This window comes from Mytilus californianus, unplaced genomic scaffold, assembly GCF_021869535.1.
Source record: "Mytilus californianus isolate M0D057914Y unplaced genomic scaffold, xbMytCali1.0.p SCAF_7, whole genome shotgun sequence".
Lineage (NCBI taxonomy): Eukaryota > Metazoa > Mollusca > Bivalvia > Mytilida > Mytilidae > Mytilus > Mytilus californianus.
In genome coordinates, this window is record NW_026262723.1 from 62329151 (window position 1) to 62351369 (window position 22219).

Genomic DNA, 22219 nt, shown 5'->3' on the forward strand with positions numbered 1-22219 from the left:
TTTGGTAAACAACAATCAATCTATCTTTTGTAATTTTAAAAGCTGTCTCCCATTTCTAGAACTTGCAGGAGTTGTCTCTCTTACCAGAGGAGGTATTTCAATATATATATTAATATTAATAAAAATCACATGAACAAAATTCTGTTGTATTTAAAACAAATGAAACTTCAAAGTATCAATCCACTTCTAAAAAGTAAAAAGAAATATTGATAAAAAAGAAAAAAGAAAAGTAAAAAATTCCTCAACTACATGCTCGAAAGGGAAGATACTCTTCATACAGAATGTGAATATTACTAAAAAAAAATAAAATATGCTTTTTTTATCAATATCTCGATACTAACATCTATATTAAAATAAACATTTAAGACACTATTTTTTTGAAGCATTCATAGTTTTAAATTGGACAATTTAATATTCTTCAATACATTTAAACATGTTTTTTCTTCAATTTCTAACACAATAAGTCTTTATATGAAAAAGTATTTAAAAAAGCACCTACCATTACTATCATTACTTTTTTTGGCTCGACATCCACAAGGGGGCCAACAAAAGGTACCTAGAAATCCTTGCATTTTGATAACTTTCAAAAGAAAGGCACAAATTCTTCAAATCTTTACAATTCTAATACAAGAAAAATCCTTTTCCATAATTTTTTATGCCTCTAGCAAATAAAATGTATCTGTTTGAAGTCCATGGACCAATCACATTAACCAATCAATATAGAATTTACATTACGAAACTGTAAATCGTAGAATAATTACTACAACTTTATGAAGACGGATAAAACCTTCCATATGATATTTGTCCCTCTTTAATCAATATGTGATTGCTAATTTATTTCAAATCCGACAAAAAAAACTGCTTTATGGCCCAAACAATTATTGTTGCTGATCGTATTTCTTCCATTCTGAGCTAAATAATTTCCATATCAAACGATTCCAGAAAAACCAATTACTCAAGAGAAGAGTTTTATGACAAGTCTTTTGCAGTTGCTTTTAGCTTTAAGAAGAAAGCTAAAAACAGAAATATCTAAAGGTTATTCCTATAAATGGATTTATAAAGCAACTTTTGGGGAATTGCAGTTATAAACTTGTAATACAATTGCTCAATTCAATCATATTGATATATTTCAATAAATGTACCTTTGAGTTATGACAAATGAACTTTTAATGTAAAACTGAACTCTGCCGTGAGTTCATGGTGACCATAATATGTAATGAAGTAGAAACATGTGATGATGTCGTACCACAAGAAGGGGCACACAGAAATTGATGATGTCGTACCACAAGAAGGGGAACGCAGAAATTGATCATGTACCACAAGAAGGGGAACACAGAAATTGATCATGACAACATTATTTGATACTGGTACATGAAAGTCGGTGATGTTTTGGTCAGTCTACATTTAACAAACTGCAATCAGACATTGCATCTTACTTGAAGGTCGAACTGATTACTTTCTAAACAGACCTTATTACAAACATTTATAGTGAATCTCTGAGCAATGAAAATGAGGTCAATGATAATGAACCCAAGTCAAACAAATATGAATGCAATGCAGGACAGTTGACTTTCCTAATTTCATCCAGTATATACATGAAATATTTGCAACTGCACATTCAGAAAAAAACAGTCAATAAATCAATCATCTTCAGGAAATAATATTATAATGTTCCTGATAATGAAGGAACATAACTCTTTAAATATAAATGTAAAAATAATCAAGTGTGCATGAATTTCATAGTCTATATGACATTGGTGTAAATATTTTAAAAGATTTGATCATGATGTGTTTAATTATAATAATAAAATGAACCAGAAAACCAAAATAATATTCCAGAAATATAATGTCATACATAACTTGGTGACTTCTTTACAACATTCTACCATATATAGACAACCTCAAAACTAACTTCAATTGATGTGTTATTTCTTGGAATAAGAGATAATGGTATTTGTAATTCAGTTAACACTCAAATCTATTTCCGAACCTCCCCTCATTGGTAAATAAATACAATATGCATTTTTTTTTATCTCTATGAACAATTCATTAACAATTGTGTGTTGAAAAAACAAATTTCACATTGCATAGTCAAACATGACTGATGCTATGTGCACATGGAAGAAGACACGAAACATTCTTTCCTTTTTTTACATGACAAACAAGCTGTACCAGGAATTGTCTCCCCTTACAAGTGTTTATTTCATGTTTATATCATATTTACATCACTTGTAATTAAAAAGTCAATCAAACCCATCAGACCACACTGATTATAAGATAAACAAATTAACTTCTTTGGCTCCTCTTCAAAATTTGTAAAATATGATTCATACAATACACAACTAAAGAATTTAGAAGGAGTTCGTTTTTACTGGAATACAAGACTCCATTATACTTAAGAGAATCTGACTTCCATAATCAAATACCAAACTGTTGTAAGTTTCAAAGCTATGAGCTAAGAGTCACAAAACACTTTATTCAGTTGTTGTAGAACTTAAATCGTAACCAGAAAAATACCTTAATCCCACTATGCCAAGGACATTAGCTTTTTTTCTTTTTCTTGAATCACAAGGTTTTTAATGAATTTTAGTTATCATTAGTTATACTGTAGTTATATAATTTTCTAGATGCCTAATGCTGCAGACTAACAAGCAGACCTGCCAACTTTTGAAAATCTCCATGGGGTTTTTAGTATGCGACCAGATTTTTAAGGGTTACAATTTTTGCAGCGTTTCTGTGTGCACATAGTCTCATATCTCTTCTTTTTCTTTTATTTCTTGTACTTATTAATTGTTAAAAACTTAAGATTAGAGAAAAATGGCCTAAAAAATAAAAAAAACAAAATGAAGACCCTCCCCTCCAAAGACCTTCTAATCTTTGCACCATGACTCAAAAGACCTAAATCTAAATGTCCTAATGTTAAAAGGATGGAGACAGTTCTTGAGTTAGTCTATCAGTAATGAGAAAATGGATAAAATTTGAGTTATAAATTGATTAAAATTGAAATGCCGACTGACCGATTCAGTTTACAAATTGATTAATTTTGAGGATCATTATGACCCATCGGACAAGCAGATTACCTGTAACAACTAATTATGACAACTGTTCTGACCGTTGATTAGCTGGGTTCATAAACTTGTCATAAATATGTTGCCAGGTAAAATTATAGATTTATAGAATTTGATCAGAAAAACTTCAAAATCGGTAACGAATTATTTTTTCGGGTAGATTTTGACCTGTTTTACGATCCCGATATCGGGATTCGGGTTGAGGCATGAAAATCGGGATAATACTGCCAAAAATCAGGTCTGCACCAGAACATATTATTGGAGTCCTCTCTTATACTCTTTACTACTTATATCACTAAAAACATCTACAATTCAATTCAAAGTCAATGCTAGCAGTTTATCAAGAAATTACTTAAATAATTGGTGAGACCCTTAAACAAATAATGCCATCCATAGCTTGAAGACAGCATAGTATCATAAAAGTAACAAACATTGAGGCACACACGGAAGTCTGTTAGAATCTTCTGATCTATTTAAATAGCTATACTAAACCCTGTCTTTGATTTAGATTTTACTGTATGATGTACAAAACAGTCTTGTTACTTATAACAGTACATTTCATACCACATATTATGCAACAACTCAGAAACATTCTGTCTTTTGTCTTAACTGACTTTACTTATTAGAAACAGAACACAATAAATATGTCTCCGACTGACAATCAGTTGTCTCTGTAGAATCTTGAAAGTAACATAGTCTACAAATGTATATATATAACACTTCCATGGTAGAATAAAGGATTGTTTCAGTAAAAAACAACAGTTTGACATTGAAGTACTGGATAAATTGATCTTTCGGAGATAGCTTCCAAAATAAGCACTTTTCAACTATAAAATGGCCAATTTACATAGACAGTCTAACCCAGTTATCTATATTCCAATTCTAACAATACCAAAATAAATTGCCTTCAGACCTTGGAACATATTCATTACATTTTATGCTGACAACATGGCTCACAATTGTATAATAAATGCTGGATTTCATTCTTCAGCTTACCTACTAGCTGTCCTTGGGGGTCATATATGAATGGGACCTTTAAACTAATCAAGATTCGAAAATATTACTATCTAATGTCAGGCAAGCCACAACTTTTGAGGTCTAAGCTTGAAATAAAATAAGATTAATGCTATCAACCTTAACAAGTGTTGTATAATTGGACATAGCAGTGTAAAAGGTTTGTATACTGCCCATTTGATTTTCTAAAATAAACCAGGATGTCTTTGTATGTAAACATCAGTAAAATTTGGAATTGGCATTATTAGACAGCATTTATTTGAAATGTTTTGAAGTATATGTGATGTCTTTTGGTTATTTATTCTATTAAGTTGCTGCCTCATTGGCATATAACCAATATCTTCTCTTATTAGTATAAACTTTTTGATTTTTACTGATGTGCAATTTTTCCACATTTTCTAACTTTACCATTACTTTCAGCATGGATGAAAAGTAATTAAAAATTCATTGTTTTTAAAATTTAGCTTTTAACAGCAAACCTGCAGAATACTCCTACCCACACAATTCTCTTTATATCATGATGAACAAATTATACAGAAATCATTTTGACAAGTTCTTTAAAATTGTCCAGGATTCTGAATTTATACAACTATTTGAATACCAGAATATATTTCCATTTGAAAATCAATATCCATTGTAAGATATAACTGATCTTAAAGTCAAATTGTATTCAACTTGTTTGACATCAAGAAAACAGCTATCAAAATGCCATTAATGGCCATCTCCAATTATTTGAATATTTACAAGAAGATTATTCGGAGATTTGGTAGTATTTTACAGAAGGTTAATCATTCAATGTTGTTTTCAATCTACAATTCGATAGATTTTCTATTTTCATAGCTACGTACTAAGTATTATAGTTGGAAATTTATTTTTATCTCGTAAATGCTTTATAACAAAACTTAAGCATCATTTGGATTACACAAGATGTTTTTTTTAATGCTAGTTCTTGGTATGCATTTGATTTTTTTTTTTTTTTTATAAAAAACTGACAAAGTGATATTTAAGCAGGTAACAAAAACCTCTTGTTCTTATTCTTCTGATTTCTGTAATACTATCAAACAATACAATGTTATTTTTTTCAAAATCTCATCTTTGACAGTACCAATTATTTTTGACTAGTACAGTTATCATAACAATTTTCTGTTGCAAAAACATTGGGATCATAAGAGGAGAACCACCAGAATTAATATGCACATCCTTGAATTTTTTACATGGGGATTTCATCAAAAATTAATTCAGTCAACCAATTGCAACCAATAAAACAATCTCAATTTTGTATAGTTCTAATTTACATCTGTGATTTAATTTTTAGTTCAGTAAGAAAAGAGGTATAGCAAAATAACCAGCAATTCTGGCACTGTATGGCAAGCATTATAATAAGCTGAGAGAAAAACATAATGGTTGTAGGAATCTGATATGTGTTGGATATAAAATGAGACTACTTTCACAAGATTACTGGTAAATAAACCAGTATGTTGACTTGATTGATGATTTTATTCCTGATCCCTAACAGAAGATCATAAAAGATGACCTATAGAACTAAAACCATGAAGGAGAAGACCTATAAAATATCTATTTTTATATAAAAAAATTGCTCCTATAAACTATTTGGTATCAATATGTAGCAATATTACTATTCCAGGGGTGTTTATTGACCCCTACTACACACGAGGGTCACACAGTAGGCTCTGGCTTATGCCTTTCTTGGCATCTTAAATAATTCATTTTATCCATATTGTATTTAATGTTATTTAGGAAACAAAAATGTGGTTTGGGTTTTGCTCATTGTTGCAGGCCATACAGTGACCTATAGTTGTAAACTTCTATGTCATTTGGTCTCTGGTGGAGTGTTATCTCATTGGCAATCATACCACATCTTCTTATTTTTATAAGATATTTTGAAGAAATGAACACATAAAAATTGAATATCATGTAGCTATATGCTTCTTTTATGTAATCTCTTGTTATCTGTCCATATCTTATGCATAAAACAGCATAGATACATGTAGTCCAACTTCAAATCATTTAAATTTGTCATGATACACTTATTCTTGACGTGGACATAATGTATGGGAGCAATAACATTTTATGTTCTTTCTACAAAAAAACATAAACTGAATGTTGACCTTAACTACTAGAAATTATTTAAAATGACTAAGAAAAAAGTATCCATATTTTCATCAGTGACACACATTTCTCAACAACATTCATAATTCAGAAAATACTTGCAGCTTTCTGAAGAGTGTGCACATAAATAAGAGGCTCCTAGGAGCCTGTATAGCTCACCTGCTATTTTTGCCAAAAATCAATTAATTTATTTGGTGAAAATATATAGTAAGATGATCTTGCCATTCTGAGGAATTTTGCCCCTGTCATATTTTCTTTATCTGTTATATGGTTTTCAAGATATAAGGCAATTAATGCACTTTACCCTTATGTTTTATTTTTAGCCATGGCGAGCATGTGGTTTTTAACTAAACAAAAAAAAACATGAACTTTAAACATGTACTACTTATCCAAAGGATCCTTCCCCCAAAATTGGCTGAAATTGGTTCAGTAGTTTCAGAGGAAAGATCTTTGAAAAAGTTAATGAATAACAAAGAACTGATAAATGACAACAATGATGCAAAATGATGCCAAAAGCTCCCTTGACCTTTGAGATCAGGTGAGATAAAAATGATTAAAAATTTCAAATATCTATAAGTTTTGAACAAAGACTATGGTCAAAATCAATATGCATAATTAAAACATGAAGTGTGACATTTTGACCTAGTTAAAAACTGATGCATATATTCAACATATATTAACATACTAAATATTAATGTGCTCTAGTAACTGAATTTTTAATATCTTAAAAGCTTTGCATAAAAATTTATAAATATTATATGAAAATGCTATGTAATGGACTGTCCCTATTGATATATTTCTTATCTCTAGAGGTTTCAGATCCCTCATCTTACTTATCAGTTTACCTGAGGTTATTTACTCTGAGGACCTGATAATAGGGTACATTATGTTTGTGTAAGCTAGCCATCTTGAATTTTTTCTAACATATTATCTTATATTTCAGAGTTAAAAATATGTATATACCAATATACAGAATAATTTGTATGAAGAGATTCTGGTAAAGACCATGGTTTATAGTGTGGATTCATCATTATTCATCCGATACCAATTTTTCGTGGATTGCATCGGTGCAGGTGAACCACAAATTTCAATTTTCAAAGAGTTACACATTTTCTATAGGCTTGTATGAAGACTTTGGCAAAACCATAATATCAAATATCTACAAAAATACCAATTTTCATCAATACTAAATTTGGTACCAACAAAAATAAATGAAATTCACATAATAGCCTACATTTTCATATAAGTTTTTAAATATCAACAGAATAGGTCAAGGATAACATACCTATGAAATCACACAAAAAATATGCATGTATGAAAAAAAGCATGCAAGTTCTACTAGGAAACATTATGTTAAAAAAATTCACATAAAAAAAAAAAACAATTGTGTCATATGCTGATTCCCAAGCAAATACAAAGTGCAATTTCAACTGGAGCTATAATACATATGAGAAATAGTTATTTGTGGAAGTGCTCCATGCAAAATATGTGCTTAGTCACTCACTTCTTATTACTTTCAAAAGTTTACAGTTATATATAAATGTTATTAAAATGTATCAAATGATAATTCATGCATAAAAATATGCTCTAACACATATTGTAAAAAACTTTTTGGGTACAATGAAAGTCACGGTCTGTATACATAGATTATGAAACATTTCAACATTTGTAAGTGTATGACATGTGGCCTAACCAATGGGGAAATATAGATCTGATCATTTGGTCAGTGTCCTAACTAATGGAAAAATACAGATTTGAAAAGCATACTACCAGTACCTAACTACTGATTAATAAAACTAACTAAAAAAACAATATACAAATCTCTAAGAATAACATTTCTGACAAGACTTAACATAGAAATTTACATACAGCATACATCATTAAAAAACAAAAACAAAGTTCAATCGTTAACTATGATAAAAAAAATACATTGTAAAACCTAAAGGCATTAATATATTATTTTTTTTATTTATTCTGATGTCTTTTGAACATTTGACATGCAGGAAATTGGAGGTTATAGTGTATATTGTCAAACAAAAATAAGTGCAAGGGAAAACAAGATCATATGTTGAATATAAGGAAGTTATAGTTTGAAAAACATAAGTAACATGCGAAAACTTGTAGATATCTTCAAATGACTTCATGCTGATCCAAGAAATCCTCATGCTTGTTTAATTTTCCGATATACTTTTTTTGTCTTACTCACCCATCAACGACAAGACATCAATACTTGCTCCCATATGAGAAATCCATGTAGGTGGCAATTTGGAATCTACAGACTTTTGTCTCAGCGTCAGTGGGGATGTTTTTGGTGTTGATCTTCCCAAAGGTCCTTCTTCATCATCAATCCCGGCAAAATCATATCCTTCCACCTTCAAATCATCTGCTTCACTATGGGCACTGGTACGTTTAGAAAATTTTCTTTTCACACTGTGTTTACTCACCATGTACTTCATCTTACTGAGTTTGGATCGATGTAATTTTTTGGTTGTTTTTGGTATTTCTGGAACATGAATTATCTCCCCTGTGGATGATCTTCCTTTGTAACTTGATGATCTTCTCAAATTCAAATATTCTTCCATTTCAGCAGATTTCTCCTCAGATTCACTGTTGCTTTCATGTTCTAGGAGAGACGGACTGGACTTTCTTCTAGGAATAGGGACTTGCAGTAAATTATCTTCATTTTCTTGTTTACCTGCAGAACTTTTCAAAACTATAACTTCCTTATTTTCAATACATGATACTGGGTCCACGAGATTCATTTCGTCTTCGTGTTCCTCAAGCCATTCTGGGGGTCCCATCCAAATTTCTGAGGCTAGATCAGCAAAATTTAATTTACTTGTAGGAGAACTCCCTGATTCACCCCCCTGTTGAGCATTAGATAAAGTGACCTCACCTGTGGATTTGCGTTGTCCTTCACCAGTATCAGCCTCTACACCACTTCCAACACCACTATCTACAGAACGATTTTCTATGCTGGTCACAGGAACTGACAGTTCTTTAGTACTTCCTGAACGTACATTCCCTCCAAGTTTTCCAAGAGATTTAAAACTAAATCCAATATCTTCTGGAAGCTTTTTAGTTGATAACACTTTTTTAATCCAGGTCCAATTTGAAATTTTTGACTTGCGCTTTGCTGTTGGTGACTTTGACATTTTCCTGTCCATTTTCCCATTTTTATGATAAATTCCTTCTTGACTATCATCTTCACCTGATTGTTCCATTATGTCGGACGGTATTTCAAGAGATCCTGTGGAAAAACTACGTTTGTGAATCTGAGCATGTTTAGGACGTTTTGGACTAGTGTCTGAAGATGATTCTAATGATTCACATGAATCTAAAACATCAATGTCTTCAGCACTTGGTAATCTTGGTCGAAAAGTCCTTGATCTTTCTTTGGGAGATTTTTTAAGTTTTGATTTCACTGGCAGTGAATGATAACCTGATGGGATTGTTATTTCAGTTTCTACAGCACTCTTTGCCTGCAAGAGAGTTTTAGTACTTTCCAAATAATCACATTTTTTCTTTAATTTGGAATTTTCATCTTTAAGTGTAGATAATTGTTCCATCAGTTTCACTAAATTATCTAAATGATCTAATCCAACACTTTGACGTATCTGACTTGGACTAGTAGAACGGTCCTTCTTCGCTTTTGGCACCAGAGATTTAGCTTGCTCTTGAAATGTCTTTCCTTGCTCTTCAAAAAATTCCAGAACATTTTCATGCTGACCTTCTTCTTTAAGTGGAAATCTTGACCTGCTTTCTTGATCACTTTGATCATCTGACCTTTCCTTCTTTTCTTGGCCATGCCCATGAATGTCTATGACCTTGGAAACAACAACGCTACCTTCTGCACCAAGTGTCTTTGGATATTCTTTACCCACAATTCTCTCAGCATCTGAATCTTTCCGTTGATCAGTGTCTGTCACAGCTGATGACAGAGACTGGTCAAAGGGTGAAAAGGTCATCTTGATTTCTCGTCTTTCCAGCTGAACCGAAGGAATGACCTTCCTTTCTGTCTGCTCAACACTGACATACAAGCGTTCACGATTTTCTTCATCTGGAGGTTTCTTCGCTGCCATTTAAAGACAGCCACATGGGTCTACATTTGACCTGAAAAGAAAAATATAAAATTTGACTTTACATTTATGCATTGGAACCATTACTAATTTACACTACAGAGAGACAAATTTAGTTCTTTTCTTCCACAAATTTTTGTTACCTAAAATTTTACCTGCTGGCACATCTTCAATTGTTTACAGTACCAATTTACTATTTAAATGGTGATCAATGAAGGCCTAATCCTTTACCTAACAGACAAAATGTTCTCAGTTTTAATACTTTTTGCATTTTTTTGTGTTACTCAACCAATAGCATTTACAAAAAAAAAATGTATATCTTTTGCACATGATAGAATTTAACCAAAAAATTGCTCAATTTATAATATCCTTAAATTTTACCAATTTAAAACTTAATTAGATAAAACCTCAGTCTTCAAAAAGGAATGTTTATATTGAAACATAAACCACAACTTAGTTAAATGTCCTAGTCTAATGGGTTAAATTCATTCTTTTTTTAAACCTGGAAGGCAGAAATTGTCATGTTGGTCCCATTTGTAAGGTCAACAAAGTCCATTACACTAACAGTTTTATTTGACAAATGGTCATTTGTTAATGTCTATACATTGACAAAGAGTTCATTTCATAGACTTGTTATAATTTAATTTTTCACCCTCAATAAGTCATTATCTATGAACACTTGTATAAATTTGAAAGAATTAAATGAAGGCAAGATTTTTTTTATCCTATCTACCACTAACATTTTTCCTTCCTTTCTTATTCTCTTAATTGATTATCCCAACTTTAAGTGCAATATAATACTTGCAACTCTTTTAGGTCAAATGTATAAAAAGTAAAATCACAAAAATACTGAACTCCGAGGAAAATTCAATCGGAAAGTCCCTAATCACATGGCAAAATCAAATGACAAAACACATCAAACGAATGGACAACAACTGTCATATTCCTGACTTGGTACAGGCATTTTCAAATGTAGAAAATGGTGGATTGAACCTGGTTTTATAGCGCTAAACCTCTCACTTGTACGACAGTCTTATCAAATTCCGTTATATTTACAACGATGCGATGCGTGAACAAAACAGACATTATAAATAAAATAGTCAAAATATCATGTTTGCCATAAAAGATATATGAATGGGGAAGCCATTCTCTATTCTGATATTTTATCAAGTGATGGTTTTGAAAAGGTTTAAGTTGATATTGTTGGTTGAATTAAAGGTACCAAGTACTAATTTTTCTGTGTAGTGCTTTGCGTCCTGTGGTTTTTTTTTCATTTGACAATGATGTTGTCTGCCTTTTTTTTTTTACTAATGGTTCTTGATTTTCCCCCCATTGTATCTAATCATCCAATTTAAAAACAAAAATATTTGAAGATTCTTTGTTGTCAAAATGGTCAGAATAATAGTTTCAACAGAAAATTTAAAGTTATACACAAGACATATACAATACAACTTATAGTAACATTTCCATTAGCTACTTGACATTAAGCAACCAACAATCAATCAATGTATGACCTTTCTGTATTAGAAATATTTGTTCTCAAGAAACCACAAAGCATATAGTTCAACAACATTTTTGCTCATTTACTCATTATTATTATTATGACAGACTAAGTATTGACAGTATTTTGACCACAAATATTTTGTTATAATAGGATGATCTTATGAAAAGACCATTCACTGTTTATTTATCATCTACTACACAGTGTAATATTCTTTTATGTAAACAATGCTTGGATTTAAGTAAATACTTATATAACACTTCATAGTTTATTGTCCTTGTTAACATTCATCATTATATTTCATGATGGTATATTCTTCAAATAATGAGTTGTTTTTTTATCAACAGGAACTTGTAAAAAAGATGCAATATCTTGTTTTGATATATATGTATATATATATATATGCCTACACAGTGTATATCAGTTAATTGTTTAGTTTCTAGAAATGCAGTTATAAAATTTTAAGTGATGCCAAAATCCTCTCAAGTTTCCACCCCTTAGTAGTAAAATTACTAAATATTTCTTCATGAATATAACAAAAGTATTTAGTTTACAAAAATATTCCCTCCAAAATCCTGTTCTTATAGACCTTTCCTCATTTATGACATTAGAATAAATCACTTGCCATGATGAACACGACAGGTGCGCCTATGGAGCAGGAACAGGCTGAGCTTACCATCCTAGTCCCCCCCCCCCCCCTTTTTGTAGTAGGATTAAATCCAAACTGAATACATTCAATCCTAAACTAGGTCGAGAAATTTACATGTACACAACCACTAATGCTTATGAATTACATTATATCTTAGGTTTAACCAAGAGCCAGCTACTAATTGGCTATTGCATAATACATAACAGTATTATCTATGTGAGTAATACTGTGGATTCATTATTATTCGTGGGATATCAATTTTCGTGGATTTCATGGGTTATACATGAACCATGAATTTAAATGTTCAACGAAGTAAACATTTTTTAGATAAGCTTGTTGGCAGACTTTTGCAAAACCATAAAATCAAATATCCACGAAAATACAATTTTACCCCATTCCACGAAAATCGGTAAACATGAAAATAAATGAATCCACAGTAGGACAGGTGTCACTACTGAAGCAGAAACTGCTAATGTTCTAGGAGCATCTGAGTTTACATCTTTTGGCCATTGTTTTGTCTGTTTTCTTTTATGTATGGTTTGTAATTGCCCCCTTTGTATTTTTCTACCTTTTTACATCCAGTATGTATATATATATATATATGCATAACACCTTACTATTACAACAAATATCCCCACAAATTTAATCAAATTCAATGAGACATGCAGAAGCTGACAAAGAATTAACTTAGAATTTCAATATGACAGATAGTGGATATATAAAGAGGCAATACTATTTGAATAGCAACATCAGGTAGGATTCTAAGTCCCTCAAGTATGAAAAATTTGAAATAAATTATCAAAGCGATATTGTAAATTGTTACGTAACATATGACTTTCAAGCTTGAATACTTAAAAATCACACGAAGCAAAGTATGTGTTCTATTACAATTTCAGATCTAGTAAGCTTTAGACCTCAAACTGCCTTAGAAATCAAATACAACATATGATTATGTGTCATAGTGATTTCTAAATGTCTATCACATTTGTATTAAATGAGAAGGTTACTTGCTTCTTTTGTCTAAAACTCAAAGATGCAGTAAAAACTTTTTGTGGTACATGTATTACTTTTGTTTCCTGAAAATTTTAAAGGGTATCACTTTGTTATTGCTTAATTCTTTAAAGTGAAATTGGAACTGTCTTTAACTTAATCAAAATCAAACATGAAATGCCAATATGCTGTACATTTTCAAAATGCTATAGTTCAAGAAAAATTTTCATTTCTTTAACTGCAAGACCTTGGTAATCTATTTTGAAAGAAATCATGACCCAATTGAGAATTCCTTTTTACCAAAATAATTTTCTTCCTAGAAAATATATATCCTTGTCAAACACTTTAATCAGTTTCAGGCTTTCCAATGTACTTTCTAAACCAATTTCATTGTAAAAGTGACAGATGTTTTAACATTAAGACATTCAAAATGTCTGTTTCAACAATTCAAATTTGTAAAATAATCAGTCCATAAAATAAAGATGTGTATTGGCCAGACAATAAAGATCAATGTCAAATCTTTAGTAATTTAAAGTTGATCTTTGGATACTAACCAGTCAGTATTTCATGATTTCATCTAGAAAAAGTTTAATCAAGATAGATTATAGTCTTTTCAGAGAGAAATTACAATGATTCCAACTCATTCATTTTATAAAATTGATTTATAAATACTCGAAAATGTTGTATTAAACAGATATTGTAATGTGTGAACGTGCTTCTCCATATTTAATTCTAATTTGTTTAAATCAAGGAATAAAACAAAACAAACTTAATCTTTTTTCTTTATTTAGAGAGCATCAACAGAACTGGTCTCTATCAGAACTATTGGCTTTTAACCAGCCAAAAACTCTCCAGATATCAATATATTTAAAAAAAAAAATAATTTGGAAATATCCCTTTTGACAGGAGGATCAAAGCTCCAAATTTAAAGAATATATCTCCCCATTTTGCCTACTTCTATTTTTTTTTTTTATTATTATGAGTAGTTTTGTTTCCTTTATTTTACTGCCATAAAAAATTGTTTTACAATACAGCTACATTACATGTTGGTTCAATTAGTTAATTAAATTCATTGATGATTCAATTTATTTAATTTTTGATTGTAAGAATTTTAACATTGGTTATATAACCTTGAAAATTCAGAGTAATAATATGGAAAACAATAATAAAGTTCAGATTCTACTGCAAATCTCCCTACAATAAAATTCCCATGAGAAAATCTCCCACTTAAGAACTTGGAATTGTTGAGTACTATACTACAACTAAATTGGTCTGTGTTACTTAATTTTTAGTTTTCAAATACAGAATTCAATTAATCAGAGGGATATGTTCATACAGAATTTATTGTTATATGAATACTTTTTTCAAGTGGGAAATTAAATTAAGTCCTCATGACTATTACTACAGGAGATACCAAAAATTTATTTTAGTTGTGCATAAAACATATTACTGTGCTTAACAAAAATATTTAACAGTGTTCTAAAATAGACAGAAAAACTAAGTTCACTAAAAAAAAAAAGTTAAACGTCAACAAAATGGACATGACAAATAAATTCCTCATCCATATAGGAGTAGAAAATAGCTTTGTATGGACCAGTTAATGTACCGTAAATAGAAAAAAAAATATGAAAAAAAAATTGACAAGCTTACCATCGTAGGTGTATTCAGGTTTGAATGACACATGAAACTTACATGGTGACATAGATGTCACTGTCTTGTCCATCATAAAAGAGGTAATAATTCTCACGTTATTAATTAACACACAGATAGGGTGACAATCATGGCCCAGTTATTACCAAATTTGTGCTATTCTTCATATTGATAGCTATCAAAAAATTTGACTGTGTCCATAAAATATCTAGTTTTTAAGCAATTAAATTTCCATTCAAACAAATATTCAGCAATATATATACATTTCAATAGAAAGTAAATACAAATAAAAATGTGAGTCACTATGACTGAATTCATTTCGACATTCATTACTTTCCCAGATGTGTTCACGACCAAATATGACCCCACTCTAACCTCAGGTTTCTTATAAACAGACCTTATGCAGAATTTTAAAGAGATATTCATGCTTAAAGTGTAGGTCAAAGTGATCCAATTTCTGGATGAAGCTACAATATTCTAAATCATTTCTTTTATATCCTTGATTAAGTTCAACAATCCATAGTTTTGTGTATAAAAGACCAAAATCTTACAATTCCTCACAATATGCACACCTCAGTCTCAGATTATGTGTAGAAACAAAATTATAGAGGTAAATTTCATTTCATTTTATTCTTGCATTTTGATAATTTTAATATTGTAAATGAATGTTTAAGGATTCAATAAATATCACAATTAACATGCCACCATTTAGTCCCTAGACTCATACAAACTGATATTGGGTCAACACTTAACATGCCAATAAAAGTAACTAGAGGCTCTCAAGAGCCTGTGTCGCTCACCTGATTCTACTTTGGTTTTGGAAATCATGTAAAAATAGATTAAAATCATAACAGATACCCTAATAATGAGTGAGGCCAAATTTGGTTTAATATTGGTCCTGTAATCTAATAAAAAATCCTGGTGGCCATCTTGAACAGTAAATCGGCAACAAAGTAGCAACACTTAATCAGCACCTCATAAGAAACATTTATGCCATGTTTTGGTTTCATTCCATTCAGTGCACCTCTAGAAGAAGCATTTGTATGTATTTCAAATAGGGTCTTATGTTAAAGGAAGTCCCCCCATTGGCTGCCATCATGGATGAAGGATCAGCTTCAAAGTAACAAAACTTAGTCAGCACCTCATAAGGAACATTCATGCCATGTTTGGTTTCAATCCATTCAGTATGTGGTTCTCTAAAAGAAGACATTTGTATGTATCATCCATAGGGTCCTTTGTTAAACATTGTCCCCATCTGGCAGCCATCATGGATGAAGGATCAGCTTCAAAGTAACAACACTTGGTCAGCACCTCAAAAGGAACATGCATGCCATGTTTGGTTTCATTCCATTCAATGGTTCTCTAAAAGAAAACATTTGTACGTATTTCTCATAGGGTCCTATGTTTAACTAATTCCTCCGCTGGCGGCCATCTTAGATTATGGATCGGCTTCATAGTAACAACACTTGGTCAGCACCTCATAAGGAACATTCATGCCATGTTTGGTTTCATTGCATTCAGTGGTTCTCTAAAAGAAGACATTTGTATGTATTTCCCATAGGGTCCTATATTAAACTAAGTCCCCCGCTGGCTGCCATCTTGGATGATGGATCAGCTTCAAAGTAACAACACTTGGTCAGCACCTCATAAGGAACATTCATGCCATGTTTGGTTTCATTGCATTCAGTGGTTCTCTAAAAGAAGACATTTGTATGTATTTCCTATAGGGTCCTATGTTAAACTAAGTCCCCCGCTGGCTGCCATCTTGGATGATGGATCAGCTTCAAAGTAACAACACTTGGTCAGCACCTCATAAGGAACATTCATGCCATGTTTGGTTTCATTGCATTCAGTGGTTCTCTAAAAGAAGACATTTGTATGTATTTCCCTTAGGGTCCTATGTTAAACTAAGTCCCTCTCTGGCGGCCATCTTGGATGATGGATCGGCTACAAAGTAACAACACTTAGTCAAGACCTCATAAGGAACATTCATGCCATGTTTGGTTTCATTCCATTCAGTGGTTCTCTAAAAGAAGACATTTGTATGTATTTCCCATAGGGTCCCATGTTAAACTAAGTCCCCCGCTGGCATCCATCTTGGATTATGGACCGGCTTCAAAGTAACAACACTCGGTCAGCACCTCATAAAGAACATTCATACCATGTTTGGTTTCATTCCATTCAGTGGTTCTCTAAAAGAAGACATTTGTATGTATTTCCCATAGGGTCCTATGTTAAACTAAGTCCCCCCGCTGGCGGCCATCTTGGATTATGGATCGGCTTCAAAGTAACAACACTCGGTCAGCACCTCATAAGAAACATTCATGCCATGTTTGGTTTCATTCCATTCAGTGGTTCTCTAAAAGAAGACATTTGTATGTATTTCCCATAGGGTCCTATGTTAAACTAAGTCCCCCGCTGGCGGCCATCTTGGATTATGGATCAGCTTCAAAGTAACAACACTCAGTCAGCATCTCATAAGGAACATTCATACCATGTTTGGTTTCATTCCATTCAGTGGTTCTCTAAAAGAAGACATTTGTATGTATTTCCCATAGGGTCCTATGTTAAACTAAGTCCCCCGCTGGTGGCCATCTTGGATTATGGATCGGCTTCAAAGTAACAACACTCGGTCAGCACCTCATAAGGAACATTCATACCATGTTTGGTTTCATTCCGTTCAGTGGTTCTATAAAAGAAGACATTTGTATGTATTTCCCATTGGGTCCTATGTTAAACTAAGTCCCTCACTGGCGGCCATTTTGGATGATGGAACAGCTACAAAGTAACAACACTTGGTCAGCACCTTGTAAGGAACATTCATGCTATGTTTTGTTACATTCCATTCAGTGGTTCTCTAAAAGAAGTCATTTGTATGCATTTCCCGTAGGGTCCTATGTTAAACTAAGTCCCCTGCTGGCGGCCATCTTGGATGATGGATCGGCTACAAAGTAACAACACTTGGTCAGCACCTCCTAATGAACATTCATGCTATGTTTTGTTTCATTCCATTCAGTGGTTCTCTAAAAGAAGTCATTTGTATGCATTTCCCATAGGGTCCTATGTTAAACTAAGTCCCTCACTGGCGGCCATTTTGGATGATGGAACAGCTACAAAGTAACAACACTTGGTCAGCACCTTGTAAGGAACATTCATGCTATGTTTTGTTTCATTCCATTCAGTGGTTCTCTAAAAGAAGTCATTTGTATGCATTTCCCATAGGGTCCTATGTTAAACTAAGTCCTCCGCTGGCGGCCATCTTGGATGATGGATCGGCTACAAAGTAACAACACTTGGTCAGCACCTCCTAATGAACATTCATGCTATGTTTTGGTTCATTCCATTCAGTGGTTCTCTAAAAGAAGTCATTTGTATGCATTTCCCATAGGGTCCTATATTAAACTAAGTCCCTCACTGGCGGCCATTTTGGATGATGGAACAGCTACAAAGTAACAACACTTGGTCAGCACCTTGTAAGGAACATTCATGCTATGTTTTGTTACATTCCATTCAGTGGTTCTCTAAAAGAAGTCATTTGTATGCATTTCCCATAGGGTCCTATGTTAAACTAAGTCCCCCGCTGGCGGCCATCTTGGATGATGGATCGGCTACAAAGTAACAACACTTGGTCAGCACCTCATAAGGAACATTCATGCCATGTTTGGTTTCATTCCATTCAGTGGTTCTCTAGAAGAAGTTCAAAATGTAAAAAGTTAACGCCGACGACGGACGACGCCGGACGACGACGGACGACGGATGCCAAGTGATGAGAAAAGCTCACTTGGCCCTTCGGGCCAGGTGAGCTAAAAAGAAACAATTTAAATTGTTACATAACTTGAAAATTGTAAAAGGAGTTGAGAGGACACACTATGCGATATATGCATAAATTTTGCAAAATTGAAATAAGACTAGTAAACTTGTATCCTGTATTTTGTGAAAAACTGAAAAGAATCATAATACTGATAATATGCACATCCTTGCTATATTGTAAAAATATTCTTTAGCATAAAAAGAAGTCTAGTTTCTTTTTTAAAACTTACTGAGGAGTTAAGAAGCAAACAATATGTTATCTATGCAAAATTTAACAAAAAAGTTTAACAACTATTAAAATCAAAGAAAATGCATGCAGCTACTGCAATAACCACAATTTAGGATCTGAACAAATTTTTCTCAAAATAAAAAATTGTATATTGAAGAAAAACAATTTCAAAGTCTTTGGTTTGACCCAGACCGAATCAAAACCATGAAGACCACCTGCATTGGAGGTTACTGTCTTAGCATGCCTCTTTAACAACTATAATGCAGGATTATATAGTGACAAAGCAACCTAACATGTATACACAAGTTATCCAAAGTTAACAACTAGAGGTCACATAATGATAGTTCAACAACCGTCATACCATGCCAAGATCTCAACTGCCCCATTAGTCCAGGCAATTTGAGAATGAATTGAACAGTCAGATACAGATACCATTAAATACTTAATACCAATATCAAATTCTCTTTAGACAAAAACATGAAGAAACAATGACAAGTACTGAAAAGACGCCCGATAGACGTGTAAATGACAAAACTTCTCCCATTTTTATATCAATGCTTAAAAGAATAAAAGATATAGTTAAAACACAACAGTTCAAAGCAGAAACAGCCCTTAATTCAATTATATATGTATTATATAATGTAAAAATACAACAAAATTTAAACAATCAATATAATACCATAGCAAAGAATGGTTGGTGGCAGTTGCTTGAGTTAGCCTCAAAGTACTTATCCTTTGATTATGAAATCACACCGCCTTACACTCTAATATCAGCCACTGTACTTTAAAATAGCTGTCACATGCCGAACAACAGCATAGTCCAATGTTCATAATAAATCAGGCATTTTTGTTTACACCAGTACTTAAATAGTAGCTCCAGAACTAATATAAAACTAAAATGTCATTACAAATTGCCTTCTTTCATATGAACTTGCTTGTAGGTAAAAATGAATTCATTTACCATTGAACAGTACAATAAAATCATCATGAGTAATTAATGATAAAATTGACAACCATATCTGTCCATCAAACCTGCAGCAATGTCAAATATCACCTGCCTCTTAATTAACAGCGTTAATTTCACAGGTAGTTACAACTAGCTGGTGGTTATAATAGAAATATGAACATATGTACAATATATTATATAATTAATCATAATTTTGGCATTCCCTTGTTTTATTGGGGAACAAAAGATCATCCTATCCACAACTACAAAAAAAGCAATTACTATGAACAGTCATAAATATACATTGTAAGTCAATTTGTCTGTTACATGAATTATTGCTAATTTTTCTCTGTACTTTTATGTGTTTTCTAGTGCATATGACCTACTGCACTTGAAATGTACAGGTCTCTTGTCAAGAGTCAAATGTATGGGTTGACAAAAAGTTTTTACACATATTTTTCACTAAATAAATATGGATTAAATGGCAGATGTGTGGTATACCGCAACAAGTGAAACTGCGAGCTACTGCTCACTTATGATACCCCGCCCAAATACTTGACGGTTAACAGGAAGTTGTTAAGTGATGAATCTGAAAATGCATCTCAAGGTATAGCTGACTTATATAAACCCTGAAACCAAATTTCAGAAATCCTTGTATTGTAGTTCCTGAGAAAAATGTGACGAAAATTTTCAACTTGGCTATCATGTGCAAAATGATGCAAGTGTTCGGTAAACAGGAAGTTGTTGAGCAATGAATCTGAAAAGCTGACTTATATAAACCCTGAAACCAAATTTCAGAAATCCTTGTAATGTAGTTCCTGAGAAAGATGCGACTAAAAAATATTCATGGGACGACGGACTTACTGACAGAGGGATGGTTGGAAAAAAATATTCATGGGATGGACGGACGAACAGACTGACAGACGGATGGACTGACGAATGGACGGACAGATGGATGGACAGACAGAGGTAAAACAGTATACCCCCACTTTTTTAAAGCGGGGGTATAATCAGAAAAAGTTAATAAGAATTATTATTTTCAACCACTGTTTTAACTGGTGTTGTAAGACAACTATATCCTTGATCTTAACCCCACATCTACATCCATTCATATCCGACATACCCAATGGTCTGTCAAGTTGATATGGGCTGAAATCTGAACTTTCTAAACAAGAGTGCACACTCTGAAATGTCTCGCCTTCTTTACTAATCATTGATATTATGTTGATAGTCCAAAATATAAAGCTTTATTACAACTGTCACATAAACTTAACATTAACCAAGTAAACTAAACATTGACCAATGAACCATGAAAATGAGGTCAAGGTCAGATGAACCATGCTAGGCAGGCATGTACAGCTAACAATTCTTCCATACAACAAATATAGTTGACCTATTGCTTATAGTTTAAGAAAAACAGACCAAAACACAAAAACTTAACACTGAGCAATGAACCTTGAAAATGAGTTCAAGGTCAAATAAAACCTGCCTGACTGACATATAGATCATAAAATATTACCATACACCAAATATAGTTGAACTATTGCATATAGTATTAGAAAAAAAGACCAAAACTCAAAAACTTAACTTTGACCACTGAACCATGAAAATGAGTTCAAGGTCAGATGACACCTGCCAGCTAGACATGTTCACCTTACAATCATTCCATACACCAAATATAGTAGACCTATTGCATACAGTATAAGAAAAACAGACCAAAACACAAAAACTTAATTATAACCACTGAACAATGAAAATGAGGTCAAGGTCAGATGACACCTGCCAGTTGGACATGTACACCTTACAGTCCTTCCATACACCGAATATACTAGACCTATTGCTTATAGTATCTGAAATATGGACTTGACCACCAAAACTTAACCTTGTTCACTGATCCATGAAATGAGGTAGAGGTAAAGTGAAAACTGTCTGACGGGCATGAGGACCTTGCAAGGTACGCACATACCAAATATAGTTATCCTATTACTTATAATAAGAGAGAATTTAACATTACAAAAAATCTTAACTTTTTTTTCAAGTAGTCACTGAACCATGAAAATGAGGTCAAGGACATTGGACATGTGACTGACGGAAACTTCGTAACATGAGGCATCCATATACAAAGTATGAAGCATCCAGATCTTCCACCTTCT

General features: G+C 32.5%; 1 protein-coding gene across 7 annotated transcripts in view; it reads right to left on the bottom strand.

The window, feature by feature from the left end:
- Positions 1 to 22219, bottom strand: part of LOC127707483 (uncharacterized) — an 87967-nt gene that overhangs the window by 28087 nt on the left and 37661 nt on the right. For 6 of the 7 annotated variants that reach the window (XM_052212053.1, XM_052212057.1, XM_052212052.1 and 3 more), the window contains one exon: positions 8419 to 10325. In XM_052212053.1, coding sequence (XP_052068013.1) covers positions 8419 to 10294 — 1876 coding nt within the window. In that variant the 5' untranslated portion in view covers positions 10295 to 10325. The remainder of the gene's footprint in view (positions 1 to 8418; positions 10326 to 22219) is intronic. The other variant, XM_052212058.1, reaches the window with a different exon arrangement.